This window comes from Pristiophorus japonicus, unplaced genomic scaffold, assembly GCF_044704955.1.
Source record: "Pristiophorus japonicus isolate sPriJap1 unplaced genomic scaffold, sPriJap1.hap1 HAP1_SCAFFOLD_560, whole genome shotgun sequence".
In the NCBI taxonomy this organism is placed as follows: domain Eukaryota; kingdom Metazoa; phylum Chordata; class Chondrichthyes; family Pristiophoridae; genus Pristiophorus; species Pristiophorus japonicus.
Window position 1 is genome coordinate 24,970 of NW_027254468.1, and position 18,534 is coordinate 43,503.

At 57.9% G+C, this 18,534-nt stretch overlaps 1 protein-coding gene across 4 annotated transcripts in view; it reads left to right on the forward strand.

The window, feature by feature from the left end:
• The window catches only part of LOC139254636 (RNA binding protein fox-1 homolog 1-like), a 69,085-nt gene that overhangs the window by 13,504 nt on the left and 37,047 nt on the right, over positions 1 to 18,534 (forward strand). For 3 of the 4 annotated variants that reach the window (XM_070873753.1, XM_070873754.1, XM_070873752.1), the window contains exons 4-6: positions 5,900 to 5,960; positions 6,996 to 7,049; positions 11,429 to 11,567. In XM_070873753.1, the coding sequence (XP_070729854.1) occupies positions 5,900 to 5,960; positions 6,996 to 7,049; positions 11,429 to 11,567 (254 nt within the window). The remainder of the gene's footprint in view (positions 1 to 5,899; positions 5,961 to 6,995; positions 7,050 to 11,428; positions 11,568 to 18,534) is intronic. The other variant, XM_070873751.1, reaches the window with a different exon arrangement.

The window sequence follows — 18,534 nt, forward strand, 5'->3', positions numbered from 1 at the left end:
TGATGGGTGAGTGGGACTGGGTGTGAGTTAGGACACGGGGTCAGTGAGCACAGGGGGTGATGGGTGAGTGGGACTGGGTGTGAGTTAGGACACGGGGCCGTGAGCACAGGGGGTGATGGGTGAGTGGGACTGGGTGTGAGTTAGGACACAGGGCAGTGTGCACAGTGGGTGATGGGTGAGTGGGACTCGGTGTGAGTTAGGACACGGGGCAGTGAGCACAGCGGGTGATGGGTGAGCGGGACTGGGTGTGAGTTAGGACACGGGGCAGTGAGCACAGGGGGTGATGGGTGAGTGGGACTGGGTGTGAGTTAGGACACGGGGTCAGTGAGCACAGTGGGTGATGGGTGAGTGGGACTGGGTGTGAGTTAGGACACGGGGCAGTGTGCACAGGGGGTGATGGGTGAGTCGGACTGGGTGTGAGTTAGGACACGGAGCAGTGAGCACAGGAGGTGATGGGTGAGTGGGACTGGGTGTGAGTTAGGACACGGGGTCAGTGAGCACAGGAGATGAGGGGTGAGTGGGACTGGGTGTGAGTTAGGACACGGGGTCAGTGAGCACAGGGGGTGATGGATGAGTGGGACTGGGTGTGAGTTAGGACACGGGGTCAGTGAGCACAGGGGGTGATGGGTGAGTGGGACTGGGTATGAGTTAGGACACGGGATCAGTGAGCACAGCGGGTGATGGGTGAGTGGGACTGGGTGTGAGTTAGGACACGGGGGCAGTGAGCACAGGGGGTGATGGGTGAGTGGGACTAGGTTTGAGTTAGGACATGGGTCAGTGAGCACAGGGGGTGATGGGTCAGTGGGACTGGGTGTGAGTTAGGACACGGGGTCAGTGAGCACAGGGGGTGATAGGTGAGTGGGACTGGATGTGAGTTAGGACACGAGCCGTGAGCAAAGGGGGTGATGGGTGAGTGGGACTGGATGTGAGTTAGGACACGGGGTCAGTGAGCACAGGGGGTGATGGGTGAGTGGGACTGGGTGTGAATTAGGACACGGGGCAGTGAGCACAGGGGGTGATGGGTGAGTGGGACTGGGTGTGAGTTAGGACACGGGGCAGTGAGCACAGGAGGTGATGGGTGAGTGGGACTGGGTGTGAGTTAGCACACGGGGCACAGTGGGTGATGGGTGAGTGGGACTGGGTGTGAGATAGGACACGGGGACAGTGAGCACAGGGGGTGATGGGTGAGTGGGACTGGGTGTGAGTTAGGACACGGGGACAGTGAGCACAGGGGGTGATGGGTGAGCGGGACTGGGTGTGTGTTAGGACACGGGGTCAGTGAGCACAGGGGGTGATGGGTGAGTGGGACTGGGTGTGAGTTAGGATACGGGGTCAGTGAGCAGAGGGGGTGATGGGTGAGTGGGACTGGGTGTGAGTTAGGATACGGAGGCAGTGAGCACAGTGGGTGATGGGTGAGTGGGACTGGGTGCGAGTTAGGACACGGGGTCAGTGAGCACAGGGGGTGATGGGTGAGTGGGACTGGGTGTGAGTTAGGACACGGGTCAGTGAGCACAGCGGGGGGTTGGGTGAGTGGGACTGGGTGTGAGTTAGGACACGTGGCAGTGAGCACAGGGGGTGATGGGTGAGTGGGACTGGGTGTGAGTTAGGACACGGGGTCAGTGAGCACTGGGGGTGATGGGTGAGTGGGACTGGGTGTGAGTTAGGACACGGGGTCAGTGAACACAGGAGGTGATGGGTGAGTGGGACTGGGTGTGAGATAGGACACGGGTCAGTGAGCACAAGGGGTGATGGGTGAGTGGGACTGGGTGTGAGTTAGGACACGGGGCAGTGAGCACAGGGGGTGATGGGTAAGTGGGACTGGGTGTGAGTTAGGACACGGGGTCAGTGAGCACAGGGGGTGATGGGTGAGTGGGACTGGGTGTGAGTTAGGACACGGGGTCAGTGAGCACAGGGGGTGATGGGTGAGCGGGACTCGGTGTGAGTTAGTACACGGGGTCAGTGAGCACAGGGGGTGATGGGTGAGTGGGACTGGGTGTGAGTTAGGACACGGGTCAGTGAGCACAGGGGGTGATGGGTGAGTGGGACTGGGTGTGAGTTAGGACACGGTGGCAGTGAGCACAGGGGGTGATGGGTGAGTGGGACTGGGTGTGAGTTAGGACACGGGATCAGTGAGCAAAAGGGGTGATGGGTGAGTGGGACTGGGTGTGAGTTAGGACACGGGGTCAGTGAGCACAGGGGGTGATGGGTGAGTGGGACTGGGTGTGAGTTAGGACACGGGGCCGTGAGCACAGGGGGTGATGGGTGAGTGGGACTGGGTGTGAGTTAGGACACAGGGCAGTGTGCACAGTGGGTGATGGGTGAGTGGGACTGGGTGTGAGTTAGGACACGGGGCAGTGAGCACAGCAGGTGATGGGTGAGCGGGACTGGGTGTGAGTTAGGACACGGGGCAGTGAGCACAGGGGGTGATGGGTGAGTGGGACTGGGTGTGAGTTAGGACACGGGGTCAGTGAGCACAGTGGGTGATGGGTGAGTGGGACTGGGTGTGAGTTAGGACACGGGGCAGTGTGCACAGGGGGTGATGGGTGAGTGGGACTGGGTGTGAGTTAGGACACGGGGTCAGTGAGCACAGTGGGTGATGGGGGAGTGGGACGGGGTGTGAGTTAGGACACGGGGTCAGTGAGCACAGCGGGTGATGGGTGAGTGGGACTCGGTGTGAGTTAGGACACGGGGTCAGTGAGCACAGGGGGTGATGGGGGAGTGGGACGGGGTGTGAGTTAGGACACAGGGCAGTGAGCACAGGGGGTGATGGGTGAGTGGGACTGGGTGTGAGTTAGGACACGGGTCAGTGAGCACAGATGGTGATGGGTGAGTGGGACTCGGTGTGATTTAGGACACGGGGCAGTGAGCACAGTGGGTGATGGGGGAGTGGGACGGGGTGTGAGTTAGGCCACGGGTCAGTGAGCACAGGTGGTGATGGGTGAGTGGGACTGGGTGTGAGTTAGGACACGGGGTCAGTGAGCACAGGGGGTGATGGGTGAGTGGGACTGGGTGTGAGTTAGGACACGGGGTCACTGAGAACAGGGGGTGATGGGTGAGCGGGACTGGGTGTGAGTTAGGACACGGGGCACAGGGGGTGATGGGTGAATGGGACTGGGTGTGAGTTAGGACACGGGGTCAGTGAGCACAGGGGGTGATGGGTGAGTGGGACTGGATGTGAGTTAGGACACGGGGTCAGTGAGCAAAGGGGGTGATGGGTGAGTGGGACTGGGTGTGAGTTAGGACACGGGGCAGTGAGCACAGGGGGTGATGGGTGAGTGGGACTGGGTGTGAGTTAGGACACGGGGCAGTGAGCACAGGAGGTGATGGGTGAGTGGGACTGGGTGTGAGTTAGGACACGGGTCAGTGAGCAAAGGGGGTGATGGGTGAGTGGGACTGGGTGTGAGTTAGGACACGGGGCACAGTGGGTGATGGGTGAGTGGGACTGGGTGTGAGTTAGGACACGGGGCACAGGGGGTGATGGGTGAGTGGGACTGGGTGTGAGTTAGGACACGGGGACAGTGAGCACAGCGGGTGATGGGTGAGCGGGACTGGGTGTGTGTTAGGACACGGGGCAGTGAGCACAGGGAGTGAGGGGTGAGTGGGACTGGGTGTGAGTTAGGATACGGGGTCAGTGAGCAGAGGGGTTGATGGGTGAGTGGGACTCGGTGTGAGTTAGGATACGGGGTCAGTGAGCAGAGGGGTTGATGGGTGAGTGGGACTGGGTGTGAGTTAGGACACGGGTCAGTGAGCACAGGGGGTGATGGGTGAGTGGGACTGGGTGCGAGTTAGGACACGGGTCAGTGAGCACAGCGGGGGGTTGAGTGAGTGGGACTGGGTGTGAGTTAGGACACGGGGTCAGTGAGCACAGGGGGTGATGGGTGAGTGGGACTGGGTGTGAGTTAGGACACGGGGTCAGTGAGCACTGGGGGTGATGGGTGAGTGGGACTGGGTGTGAGTTAGGACACGGGGTCAGTGAGCACTGGGGGTGATGGGTGAGTGGGACTGGGTGTGAGTTAGGACCCGAGGTCAGTGAGCACAGGAGGTGAGGGGTGAGTGGGACTGGGTGTGAGTTAGGACACGGGGTCAGTGAGCACAGTGGGTGATGGGTGAGGGGGACTGTGTGTGAGTTAGGACACGGGGTCAGTGAGCACAGGGGGTGATGGGTGAGTGGGACTCGGTGTGAGTTAGGACACGGGGTCAGTGAGCACAGTGGGTGATGGGTGAGTGGGACTGGGTGTGAGTTAGGACATGGGGACAGTGAGCACAGGGGGTGATGGGTGAGTGTGACTGGGTGTGAGTTAGGACACGGGGTCAGTGAGCACAGGGGGTGATGGGTGAGTGGGACTGGGTGTGAGTTAGGACACGGGGTCAGTGAGCACAGCGGGTGATGGGTGAGTGGGACTGCGTTTGAGTTAGGACACGGGGGCAGTGTGCACAGGGGGTGATGGGTGAGTGGGACTGGGTGTGAGTTAGGACACGGGTCAGTGAGCACAGGGGGTGATGGGTGAGTGGGACTGGGTGTGAGTTAGGACACGGGGTCAGTGAGCACAGAGGGTGATGGGTGAGTAGGACTGGGTGTGAGTTAGGACACGGGGTCAGTGAGCACAGGGGGTGATGGGTGAGTGGGATTGGGTGTGAGTTAGGACACGGGGTCAGTGAGCACAGGGTGTGATGGGTGAGTGGGACTGCGTTTGAGTTAGGACACGGGGGCAGTGAGGACAGTGGGTGATGGGTGAGTGGGACTGGGTTTGAGTTAGGACATGGGTCAGTGAGCACAGGGGGTGATGGGTGAGTGGGACTGGGTGTGAGTTAGGACACGGGGTCAGTGAGCACAGGGGGTGATGGTTGAGTAGGAATGGGTGTGAATTAGGACACGGGGGCAGTGAGCACAGGGGGTGATGGGTGAGTGGGACTGGGTGTGAGTTAGGACACGGGGTCAGTGAGCACAGAGGGTGATGGTTGAGTCGGAATGGGTGTGAGTTAGGACACGGGGGCAGTGAGCACAGGGGGTGATGGGTGAGTGGGACTGGGTGTGAGTTAGGACACGGGGCAGTGAGCACAGGGGGTGATGGGTGAGTGGGACTCGGTGTGAGTTAGGACACGGGTCAGTGAGCACAGGGGGTGATGGGTGAGTGGGACTGGGTGTGAGTTAGGACACGGGGTCAGTGAGCACAGCGGGTGATGGGTGAGGGGGACTGGGTGTGAGTTAGGACACGGGGTCAGTGAGTACAGGGGGTGATGGGTGAGTGGGACTGGGTGTGAGTTAGGACACGGGGTCAGTGAGCACAGCGGGTGATGGGTGAGTGGGACTGGGTGTGAGTTAGGACACGGGGTCAGTGAGCACAGGGGGTGATGGGTGAGTGGGACTGGGTGTGAGTTAGGTCACGGGGCACAGGGGGTGATGGGTGAGTGGGACTCGGTGTGAGTTAGGACACGGGGTCAATGAGCACAGGGGGTGACGGGTGAGTGGGACTGGGTGTGAGTTAGGACACGGGCTCAATGATCACAGCGGGTGATGGGTGAGTGGGACTGGGTGTGAGCTAGGACACGGGGTCGGTGAGCACAGAGGGTGATGGGTGAGCGGGACTGGGGGCGAGTTAGGACACGGGGTCAGTGAGCACAGCGGGTGATGGGTGAGTGGGACTGGGTGTGAGTTAGGACACGGGGTCAGTGAGCACAGCGGGTGATGGTTGAGTGGGACTGGGTGTGAGTTAGGACACGGGGTCAGTGTGCACAGCGGGTGATGGGTGAGTTGGACTGGGTGTGAGTTAGGACACGGGGTACAGGGGGTGATGGGTGAGTGGGACTGGGTGTGAGTTAGGACACGGGGGCAGCCGAGTTTTGGATCGTCTCACGGTCTGGCTGGATTGCCGTAATGGACGTTGGTTTTGTGTTTCAGGTCAACAACGCAACAGCCCGTGTAGTGACGCCCAAGAAACCACCGACTCCATACATCAATGGTAGGTGGAGAAAACGCGGGGCGAGGTGCCGTGGATCGTGAGAACCTTCTGACAAAGCACCTTCGGTGTTCTGCGTGACTAACTGGGCCGCGAGTGATTCCTGAACCTCGCGACACTTAATCGTCTTTCCGGTCGTTGACATTTTCTGCATTGGCTCTGAACTCCCGTTGAATGTACATCAGAACATAAGAAATAGGAGCAGGAGTGGGCCATTCGGCCCCTCGAGCCTGCTCCGCCATTTAATACGATCGTGGCTGATCCGATCATGGACCCAGCTCCACTTCCCTGCCCGCCCCCTTATCGGTTAAGGAACTGTCTATCTCTGTCTTAAATATATTCAATGTCCCGGCTTCCACAGCTCTCTGAGGCAGCGAGTTCCACAGATTTACAACCCTCTGAGAGAAGAAATTCCTCCTCATCTCAGTTTTAAATGGGCGGCCCCTTATTCTAAGACCATGCCCCCTAGTTCTAGTCTCCCCCATCAGTGGGAACATCCTCTCTGCATCCACCTTGTCGAGCCCCCTCATAATCTGATACGTTTCGATAAGATCACCTCTCATTCTTCTGAATTCCAATGAGTAGAGGCCCAACCTCCTCAACCTTTCCTCATAAGTCAACCCTCTCATCTCCGGAATCAACCGAGTGAACCTTCTCTGAACTGCCTCCAAAGCAAGTATATCCTTTCGTAAATACGGAGAGCAAAGCTGCACGCAGTACTCCAGGTGTGGTCTCACCAATACCCTGTATAACTGGAGCAAGACTTCCCTGCTTTTATACTCCATCCCCTTTGCAATAAAGGCCAAGATACCATTGGCCCTTCCTGATCACTTGCTGTACCTGCATACTATCCTTTTGTGTTTCATGTACAAGTAACCCCCAGGTCCCGCTGTACTGCGGCACTTTGCAATCTTTCTCCGTTTAAATAATAACTTGCTCTGTGATTTTTTTCTGCCAAAGTGCATGACCGCACACTTTCCCACATTATACTCCATCGGCCAAATGTTTGACCTCCTTGTGACCTCCTTCTGTTCCCAGGATGGAAGCTGAACCCGATGGTCGGAGCTGTCTACGCCCCGGAAATATACACAGGTAACAAAACCGAAGACGTGCCTTTATATAGCGCCTTTCTCACCACCGGACGTCCCAAAGCACTTAACAGCCAATTAAGTACTTTTGGGAGTGTGGTCGCTGTTGCATTGTGGGAAATGCGGCCAATTTGCGCACAGCAAGCTCCCACACCCAGCGATGTGATAATGACCCGGAAAATCTGTTTTAGTGATGTTGGTCGAGGGATAAATATCGGCCCCAGGACACCGGGGAGAACTCCCCCTGCTCTTCTTCCAAATAGTGGCCCCGGGATCTTTTACATCCTCCCGAGAGGGCAGACGGGGCCTCGGTTTAAGGTCACACCCGAAACACGGCACCTCCGACAGTGCGGCACTCCCTCAGTACTGCCCCTCCGACAGTGCGGCACTCCCTCAGTACTGCCCCTCCGACAGTACGGCACTCCCTCAGTACTGCCCCTCCGACAGTGCGGCACTCCCTCAGTACTGCCCCTCCGACAGTGCAACACTCCCTCAGTACTGCCCCTCCGACAGTGCGGCACTCCCTCAGTACTGCCCCTCCGACAGTGCGGCACTCCCTCAGTACTGCCCCTCCGACAGTACGGCACTCCCTCAGTACTGCCCCTCCGACAGTGCGGCACTCCCTCAGTACTGCCCCTCCGACAGTACGGCACTCCCTCAGTACTGCCCCTCCGACAGTGCGGCACTCCCTCAGTACTGCCCCTCCGACAGTACGGCACTCCCTCAGTACTGCCCCTCCGACAGTACGGCACTCCCTCAGTACTGCCCCTCCGACAGTGCGGCACTCCCTCAGTACTGCCCCTCCGACAGTGCGGCACTCCCTCAGTACTGCCCCTCCGACAGTACGGCACTCCCTCAGTACTGCCCCTCCGACAGTGCAGTACGGCACTCCCTCAGTACTGCCCCTCCGACAGTACGGCACTCCCTCAGTACTGCCCCTCCGACAGTGCAGTACGGCACTCCCTCAGTACTGCCCCTCCGACAGCACAGTACGGCACTCCCTCAGTACTGCCCCTCCGACAGCACAGTACGGCACTCCCTCAGTACTGCCCCTCCGACAGTACGGCACTCCCTCAGTACTGCCCCTCCGACAGTACAGTACGGCACTCCCTCAGTACTGCCCCTCCGACAGCACAGTACGGCACTCCCTCAGTACTGCCCCTCCGACAGTACGGCACTCCCTCAGTACTGCCCCTCCGACAGTACAGTACGGCACTCCCTCAGTACTGCCCCTCCGACAGTGCAGTACGGCACTCCCTCAGTACTGCCCCTCCGACAGTGCAGTACGGCACTCCCTCAGTACTGCCCCTCCGACAGTGCAGTACGGCGCTCCCTCAGTACTGCCCCTCCGACAGTACGGCGCTCCCTCAGTACTGCCCCTCCGACAGTACGGCACTCCCTCAGTACTGCCCCTCCGACAGTACGGCGCTCCCTCAGTACTGCCCCTCCGACAGTACGGCACTCCCTCAGTACTGCCCCTCCGACAGTACGGCACTCCCTCAGTACTGCCCCTCCGACAGTGCAGTACGGCACTCCCTCAGTACTGCCCCTCCGACAGTACGGTGCTCCCTCAGTACTGACCCTCCGACAGTACGGCCATCCCTCAGTACTGCCCCTCCGACAGTACAGCGCTCCCTCAGTACTGCCCCTCCGACAGTACAGCGCTCCCTCAGTACTGACCCTCCGACAGTACGGCACTCCCTCAGTACTGCCCCTCCGACAGTACGGCACTCCCTCAGTACTGCCCCTCCGACAGTACGGTGCTCCCTCAGTACTGCCCCTCCGACAGTACAGCGCTCCCTCAGTACTGACCCTCCGACAGTACGGCCATCCCTTAGTACTGCCCCTCCGACAGTGCGGGGCTCCCTCAGTACTGCCCCTCCGACAGTACGGCACTCCCTCAGTACTGCCCCTCCGACAGTACGGCACTCCCTCAGTACTGCCCCTCCGACAGTACGGTGCTCCCTCAGTACTGCCCCTCCGACAGTGCGGCACTCCCTCAGTACTGCCCCTCCGACAGTACGGCACTCCCTCAGTACTGCCCCTCCGACAGTACGGTGCTCCCTCAGTACTGCCCCTCCGACAGTGCGGCACTCCCTCAGTACTGCCCCTCCGACAGTGCGGCACTCCCTCAGTACTGCCCCTCCGACAGTACGGCATTCCCTCAGTACTGCCCCTCCGACAGCACAGTACGGCCATCCCTCAGTACTGCCCCTCCGACAGTGCGGCACTCCCTCAGTACTGCCCCTCCGACAGCACAGTACGGCACTGCCTCAGTACTGCCCCTCCGACAGTACGGCACTCCCTCAGTACTGCTCCTCCGACAGTACAGTACGGCACTCCCTCAGTACTGCCCCTCCGACAGTACGGCGCTCCCTCAGTACTGCCCCTCCGACAGTACGGCGCTCCCTCAGTACTGCCCCTCCGACAGTACAGTACGGCACTCCCTCAGTACTGCCCCTCCGACAGTACGGCACTCCCTCAGTACTGCCCCTCCGACAGTACGGCACTCCCTCAGTACTGCCCCTCCGACAGTGCAACACTCCCTCAGTACTGCCCCTCCGACAGTACGGCACTCCCTCAGTACTGCCCCTCCGACAGTACGGCACTCCCTCAGTACTGCCCCTCCGACAGTACGGCACTCCCTCAGTACTGCCCCTCCGACAGTACGGCGCTCCCTCAGTACTGCCCCTCCGACAGTACGGCGCTCCCTCAGTACTGCCCCTCCGACAGTACAGTACGGCACTCCCTCAGTACTGCCCCTCCGATAGTGCAGTACGGCACTCCCTCAGTACTGCCCCTCCGACATACGGCACTCCCTCAGTACTGCCCCTCCGATAGTGCAGTACGGCACTCCCTCAGTACTGCCACTCCGTCAGTACGGTGCTCCCTCAGTACTGCCCCTCCGACAGTACGGCCATCCCTCAGTACTGCACTGGGAGTACAAACATCGATTATGGGCTCAAGGCTCTAAAGTGGGCTTTGAACCCGTGGCCATCGGACTTCGAGACAGGAGTGCTAACCATTGAGTCCTGGCTGACACAGGGAGAGAGTCTCGGTGAATTATCGAAACAGACAGGTGTATTCCGCTTCGAAAATGGTTCAGATATCACTGCATATCGTGATCAGAACAGATATTGTCCGAGAGGGTTTGAGTATAAAATTAAAGATGCTTTACTGCAATTATAGAAACACATAAAATAGGTGCAGGAGTAGGCCATTGGGCCCTTCGAGCCTGCACCACCATTCCCTCATTCCCTCAGTACCCCACTCCTGCCTTCTCTCCATACCCCCTGATCCCTTTAGCCGTAAGGGCCACATCTAACTCCCTTTTGAATATATCCAACGAACTGGCCCCCAACAACTTTCTGTGGTAGAGAATTCCACAGGTTCACAATTCTCTGAGTGAAGAAGTTTCTCCTCATCTCGGTCCTAAATGGCTTTCCCCTTATCCTTAGACTGTGAGCCCTGGTTCTGGACTTCCCCAACATCGGGAACATTCTTCCTGCATCTAACCTGTCTAAACCCGTCAGAATTTTACATGTTTCTGTGAGATCCCCTCTCATTCTTCTAAACTCCAGTGAATATAAGCCAAGTCGATCCAGTCTTTCTTCATATGTCAGTCCTGCTATCCCGGGAATCAGTCTGGTGAACCTTCGCTGCACTCCCTCAATAGCAAGAACGTCCTTCCTCAGATGAGGAGACCAAAACTGAACACAATATTCCAGGTGTGGCCTCACCAAGGCCCTGTACAACTGTAGCAACACCTCCCTGCTCCTATACTCAAATCCTCTCGCTATGGAGGCCAACATGCCATTTGTCTTCTTCACCGCCTGCTGTACCTGCATGCCAACTTTCAATGACTGATGTCCCATGAAGGTTCACTCGGTTGATTCCGGAGATGAGGGGGTTGACTTATGAGACAAGGTTGAAGAGGTTGGGCCTCTACTCATTGGAATTGAGAAGAATGAGAAGTGATCTTATCGAAACGTATCAGATTATGAGGGGGCTCGACAAGGTGGATGCAGAGAGGATGTTTCCACTGATGGGGGAGACTAGAACTATGGGGCATGGTCTTAGAATAAGGGGCCGCCCATTTAAAACTGAGATGAGGAGGAATTTCTTCTCTCAGAGGGTTGTAAATCTGTGGAACTCGCTGCCTCAGAGAGCTGTGGAAGCCGGGACATTGAATATATTTAAGACAGAGATAGACAGTTTCTTACCCGATAAGGGGACGGGCAGGGAAGTGGAGCTGGGTCCATGATCGGATCAGCCCACGATGGTATTAAGTGGCGGAGCAGGCTCGAGGGGCCGAATGGCCCACTCCTGCTCCGATTTCGGTGGTTCCGATGTAACCTCCATTCTCTCTGCTCCCCCATTCAGTGGCTGGATTTCCGTACCCTATGGCGGCCGCTGCCCCAGCAATGGCCTACCGAGGAGCTCACTTAAGAGGTCGAGGACGAGCTGTGTACAACACGATCCGCACAGCGACGGCTCCATCACCCATGCCAGCCTATGGAGGGTAAGTGCGGCTCATCACCTCGCCAAACACGTCCGTTGTTAAGGCCAGAGACCACCCGTGAGGGGAGGGGAGACCAATGGGCTATTAGTTCAAGCGATCACTGAATTATCGTCGCGTCTCACAGCCAATCGCCGCGCTTTGCCAGCCCTGGGTCGTCTGAATGCATCATCAGAGGCAGTCCCTCGGAATCGAGGAAGACTTGCTCCCACTCTAACACGAGTCCTCGGGTGACTGAACATTCCAACACGAGAGCCACAGTCCCTGTCACAGGGTGGGACAGATAGACGTTGAGGGAAGGGGAGGGTGGGACTGGTTTGCCGCACGCTCCTTCCGCTGCCTGCGCTTGCTTTCTGCGTGCTCGCAATTGGCGACGAGACTCGAGGTGCTCAGCGCCCTCCCGGATGCACTTCCTCCACTTAGGGGCGGACCGGTCTTTGGGCCGGGGACTCCCAGGGTGTGGGTGGGGATGTTGCACTTTATCAGGGAGGGGGTGTGTCCCTTGTCACGTTTCCTCTGCCCACCTTTGGCCCGTTGGCCCGTGAAGGAGTTCCGAGTAGAGCGCTTGCTTTGGGAGTCTCGTGTCTGGGGGGCGTGCGGACAATGTGGCCCCGCCCAGCGGAGCTGGTCGAGTGTGGTCAGGGCTTCGATGCTTCTGAATGAACTTTCCAATCAGCCCCACGTTCCTGCTCTTTACCCATCACTGTGCAAAATGACTCCACTTCCTGTATGTCCAATGCCCTTTTGAACGTCCCGACATAGCCTGCTCTCACCGACCTTTCAGGCGGCGCGTTCCATAGAAACATAGAAAATAGGTGCAGGAGCAGGCCATTGGGCCCTTCGAGCCTGCCCCACCATTCAATATGATCATGGGCTGATCATTCCCTCAGTACCCCACTCCTGCCTTCTCTCCACACCCCCTGATCCCTTTAGCCCTAAGGGCCACATCTAACTCCCTTTTGAATATATCCAACGAACTGGCCCCCAACAACTTTCTGTGGTAGAGAATTCCACAGGTTCACAATTCATCTCGGTCCTAAATGGCTTACCCCTTACCCTTAGACGATGTCCCCTGGTTCTGGACTTCCCCAACATCGGGAACGTTCTTCCTGCATCTAACCTGTCCAATCCCATCAGAATTTTATATGTTTCTATGAGGGCCCCTCTCATTCTTCTAAATTCCAGTGAATATAAGCCTAGTCGATCCAGTCTTTCTTCATATGTCAGTCCCACCATCCCAGGAATCAGTCTGGTGAACCTTCGCTGCACTCCCTCAATAGCAAGAATGTCCTTCCTCAGATTAGGAGATCAAAACTGTTCACAATATTCCAGGTGTGGTCTCACCAAGGCTCTGTACAACTGCAGTAAGACCTCCCTGCTCCTATACTCAAATCCTCTCGCTATGAAGGCCAACATACCATTTGCCTTCTTCACCGCCTGCTGTACCTGCATGGCCAACCTTCAATGACTGATGTACCATGACACCCAGGTCTCGTTGCACCTCCCCTTTTCCTAATCTGTCACCATTCAGATAATAATCTGCCTTCCTGTGTTTGCCACCAAAGTGGAGAACCTCACACTTATCCACATTAGACTGGGACCATTCTGCTCAATCGGCCTCTGTCGCCTTTCTAAGGCATTCACATCATTCCTAAATTGGACACAAAACAGCCCTTGAGGCCGAACATGTGGTTGATAAACGATTAACAAAACGTGCTTGTTTTTCTCCTCGATGCCTCTGTGTATAAAGCGCGTATGTATTTTAACTGTCTTCTCAACCAGCATTGCCACGTTCAAACACATGTGTGGACACTGAGTTCCCTGTTCCCGCACCAAATTAGCAATGGCACCGTTTATTTTATGTTACCTCTCTCGGTTTTCCCTCAAAAGTGCAACACCTCACCTTTCACTGTGTTTAACTGCACTTGCCGCTTGCCTGCCCAGCTCACCTGTCTGTCGATGTCCTGCTCTGTAATTACTGTCTGACAAATGTTCTCCAATTGAATATTGGGGAGGACCGAAGCCATTGCTTTCGGTCCCTGCCACAAACCCCGTTCCCCCGGCCCCCTGACTCCCTCCCTCTCCCCAACTCCGATCTGATGCTGAATCAAAACATTTCACACCCCGCTGTTGTATTTGACCCTGAAATGAGCTTCCAGCCACATATCTGCAGCGTAACTAAACCCGCCTGTTTCCCGCTCCGTAACATCGCACCGTCTCCGCCCCCCTGCCTCAGCTCTTCCGCTGCTGAAGCCCTCATCCGTGCCTCGCTCCCCTCCAGACTTGACCGCTCCAACGCACTCCTGGCCGGCCTCTCACGTTCTACCCGACGTAAACTCGAGCTGATCCAAAACGCGGCTGCCCCCGTGTCTTAACTCGCACCCAGTCCCACTCACCCATCACCCCCTGTGCTCACTGACCCCGTGTCCTAACTCACACCCAGTCCCACTCACCCATCACCCCCTGTGCTCACTGTCCCTGTGTCCTAACTCACACCCAGTCCCACTCACCCATCACCCCCTGTGCTCACTGACCCCGTGTCCTAACTCACACCCAGTCCCACTCACCCATCACCCTCTTTGCTCACTGACCCCGTGTCCTAACTCACACCCAGTCCCACTCACCCATCACCCCCTGTGCTCACTGACCCCGTGTCCTAACTCACACCCAGTCCCACTCACCCATCACCCCCTGTGCTCACTGACCCCGTGTCCTAACTCACACCCAGTTCCACTCACCCATCACCCCCTGTGCTCACTGACCCCGTGTCCTAACTCACACCCAGTTCCACTCACCCATCACCCCCTGTGCTCATTGACCCCGTGTCCTAACTCACACCCAGTCCCACTCACCCATCACCCCCTGTGCTCACTGACCCCGTGTCCTAACTCACACCCAGTCCCACTCACCCATCACCCTCTGTGCTCACTGTCCCCGTGTCCTAACTCACACCCAGTCCCACTCACCCATCAGCCCCTGTGCTCACTGACCCCGTGTCCTAACTCACACCCAGTCCCACTCACCCATCACCCTCTGTGCTCACTGTCCCCGTGTATTAACTCACACCCAGTCCCACTCACCCATCACCCTCTGTGCACACTGACCCCGTGTCCTAACTCACACCCAGTCCCACTCACCCATCACCCCCTGTGCTCACTGACCCCTGTCCTAACTCACACCCAGTCCCACTCACCCATCACCCTCTGTGCTCACTGACCCGTGTCCTAACTCACACCCAGTCCCACTCACCCATCACCCACTGTGCTCACTGACCCCGTGTCCTAACTCACACCCTCCCACTCACCCATCAACCCCTGTGCTCACTGTCCCCGTATCCTAACTCACACCCAGTCCCACCCAGCCATCACCTCCTGTGCTCACTGTCCCCGTGTCCTAACTGACACCCAGTCCCACTCACCCATCACCCGCTGTGCACACTGACCCCGTGTCCTAACTCACACCCAGTCCCACTCACCCATCACCCCCTGTGCTCACTGCCCCGTGTCCTAAATCACACCCAGTCCCACTCACCCATCACCTCCTGTGCTCACTGTCCCCGTGTCCTAACACACACCCAGTCCCTCTCACCCATCACCCCCTGTGCTCACTGCCCCCGTGTCCTAAATCACACCCAGTCCCACTCACCCATCACCCATTGTGCTCACTGACCCGTGTCCTAACTCACACCCAGTCCCACTCACCCTTCACCGCCTGTGCTCACTGACCCCGTGTCCGAACTCACACCCAGTCCCACTCACCCATCACCCCCTGTGCTCACTGACCCCGTGTCCTAACTCACACCCAGTCCCGCTCACCCATCACCCCCTGTGCTCACTGACCCCGTGTCCTAACTCACACCCAGCCCCGCTCACCCATCACCCCCTGTGCTCACTGACCCGTGTCCTAACTCACACCCAGTCCTACTCACCCATCACCCCCTGTGCTCACTGACCCCATGTCCTAACTCACACCCAGTCCCACTCACCCATCACCCTCTGTGCTCACTGACCCCGTGTCCTAACTCAGACCCAGTCCCACTCACCCATCACCCCCTCTGCTCACTGACCCCGTGTCCTAACTCACACCCAGTCCCACTCACCCATCACCCCCTGTGCTCTCTGACCCCGTGTCCTAACTCACACCCAGTTCCACTCACCCATCACCCACTGTGCTCACTGACCCCGTGTCCTAACTCACACCCAGTCCCACTCACCCATCACCCCTTGTGCTCACTGACCCCGTGTCCTAACTCGCACCCAGTCCCACTCACCCATCACCCCCTGTGCTCACTGACCCCGTGTCCTAACTCGCACCCAATCCCACTCACCCATCACCCACTGTGCTCACTGCCCCGTGTCCTAACTCACACCCAGTCCCACTCACCCATCACCCCCTGTGCTCACTGACCCGTGTCCTAACTCACACCCAGTCCCACTCACCCATCACCCCCTGTGCTCACTGACCCCGTGTCCTAATTCACACCAGTCCCACTCACCCATCACCCCCTGTGCTCACTAACCCCATGTCCTAACTCGCACCCAGTCCCACTCACCCATCACCCACTGTGCTCACTGACCCCATGTCCTAACTCACACTCAGTCCCACTCACCCATCACCCCCTGTGCTCACTGACCCTGTGTCCTAACTCACACCCAGTCTCACTCCCCCATCACCCCCTGTGCTCACTGACCCCGTGTCCTAACTCACACCCAGTCCCACTCACCCATCACCCCCTGTGCTCACTGACCCGTGTCCTAACTCACAACCAGTCTCACTCACCCATCACCCCCTGTGCTCACTGACCCCGTGTCCTAACTCACAACCAGTCTCACTCACCCATCACCCCCTGTGCTCACTGACCCGTGTCCTAACTCACACCCAGTCCCACTCACCCATCACCCACTGTGCTCACTGACCCCGTGTCCTAACTCACACCCAGTCCCACTCACCCATCACCCACTGTGCTCACTGCCCCGTGTCCTAACTCACACCCAGTCCCACTCACCCATCACCCCCTGTGCTCACTGCCCCGTGTCCTAACTCACACCCAGTCCCACTCACCCATCACCCGCTGTGCTCACTGCCCCGTGGCGTAACTCACACCCAGTCGCACTCACCCATCACCCCCTGTGCTCACTGACCCCGTGTCCTAACTCACACCCAGTCCCATTCACCCATCACCCCCTGTGTTCACTGACCCCGTGTCCTAACTCACACCCAGTCCAACTCACCCATCACCCCCTGTGCTCACTGCCCCGTGTCCTAACTCACACCCAGTCCCACTCACCCATAACCCCCTGTGCTCACTGACACCGTGTCCTAACTCACACCCAGTCCCACTCACCCATCACCCCCTCTGTGCTCACTGACCCCGTGTCCTAACTCACACCCAGTCCCACTCACCCATCACCCCCTGTGCTCACTGACCCCTTGTCCTAACTCACACCCAGTCCCACTCACCCATCACCCCCTGTGCTCACTGCCCCGTGTCCTAACTCACACCCAGTCCCACTCACCCATCACCCCCTGTGCTTACTGTCCCGTGTCCTAACTCACACCCAGTCCCACTCACCCATCACCCCCTGTGCTCACTGCCCCGTGTCCTAACTCACACCCAGTCCCACTCACCCATCACCCCCTGTGCTCACTGACCCCGTGTCCTAACTCACACCCAGTCCCACTCACCCATCATCTCCTGTGCTCACTGACCCCGTGTCCTAACTCACACCCAGTCCCACTCACCCGTCACCCCCTGTGCTCACTGACCCCGTGTCCTAACTCACACCCAGTCCCACTCACCCATCACCCACTGTGCTCACTGCCCCGTGTCCTAACTCACACCCAGTCCCACTCACCCATCACCCCCTGTGCTCACTGACCCCGTGTCCTAACTCACACCCAGTCCCACTCACCCATCACCCCCTGTGCTCACTGACCGACATTGTCTCCCGGTTGAGCAACGCCTCAATTTCACAATTCCCCATCCGTGTTTACAAATCCCTCCATGGCCCCTCGCCCCCTCCCTATCTCTGTAACCTCCTCCAGCCCCTACAATTCTCATCCTCCTGTTCAAATCCCTCCCTCGCCCCCCTGCCTATCTCTGTCACTCCCTCCAACCCCTACAATTCTCATCCTCCTGTTCAAATCCCTCCCTCGCCCCTCCTCCCTATCTCTGTAACCTCCTCCAGCCCCTACAATTCTCATCCTCCTGTTCAAATCCCTCCCTCGCCCCCCCTCCCTATCTCTGTAACCTCCCCCAGCCCCTACAATTCTCATCCTCCTGTTCAAATCCCTCCCTCGCCCCTCCTCCCTATCTCTGTAACCTCCTCCAGCCCCTACAATTCTCATCCTCCTGTTCAAATGCCTCCCTCGCCCCCCCTCCCTATCTCTGTAACCTCCCCAGCCCCTACAATTCTCATCCTCCTGTTCAAATCCCTCCCTCGCCCCCCCCTCCCTATCTCTGTAACCTCCTCCAGCCCCTACAATTCTCATCCTCCTGTTCAAATGCCTCCCTCGCCCCCCCTCCCTATCTCTGTAACCTCCTCCAGCCCCTACAACCCCCCGAGATGTCTGCGCTCCTCTAATTCTGCCCTCTTGACCATCCCTGATGATAATCGCTCCACCATCGGTGGCCATGCCTTCTGTTGCCTGGGCCCCAAGCTCTGGAACTCCCTCCCTAAACCTCTCCGCCTCTCTACCTCTCTCTCCTCCTTCAAGACGCTCCTTAAAACTGACCTCTCTGACCCAGCTTCTGGTCATCTGTCTCTAATATCTCCTTATGAGGAAAGGTTGAGGAGATTGGGCCTCTACTCATTGTAATTCAGAAGAATGAGAGGTGATCTTATCGGAACGTATCAGATTATGAGGGGGGCTCGACAAGGTGGATGCAGAGAGGATGTTCCCACTGATGGGGGAGACTAGAACTAGGGGGCATGGTCTTAGAATAAGGGGCCGCCCATTTAAAACTGAG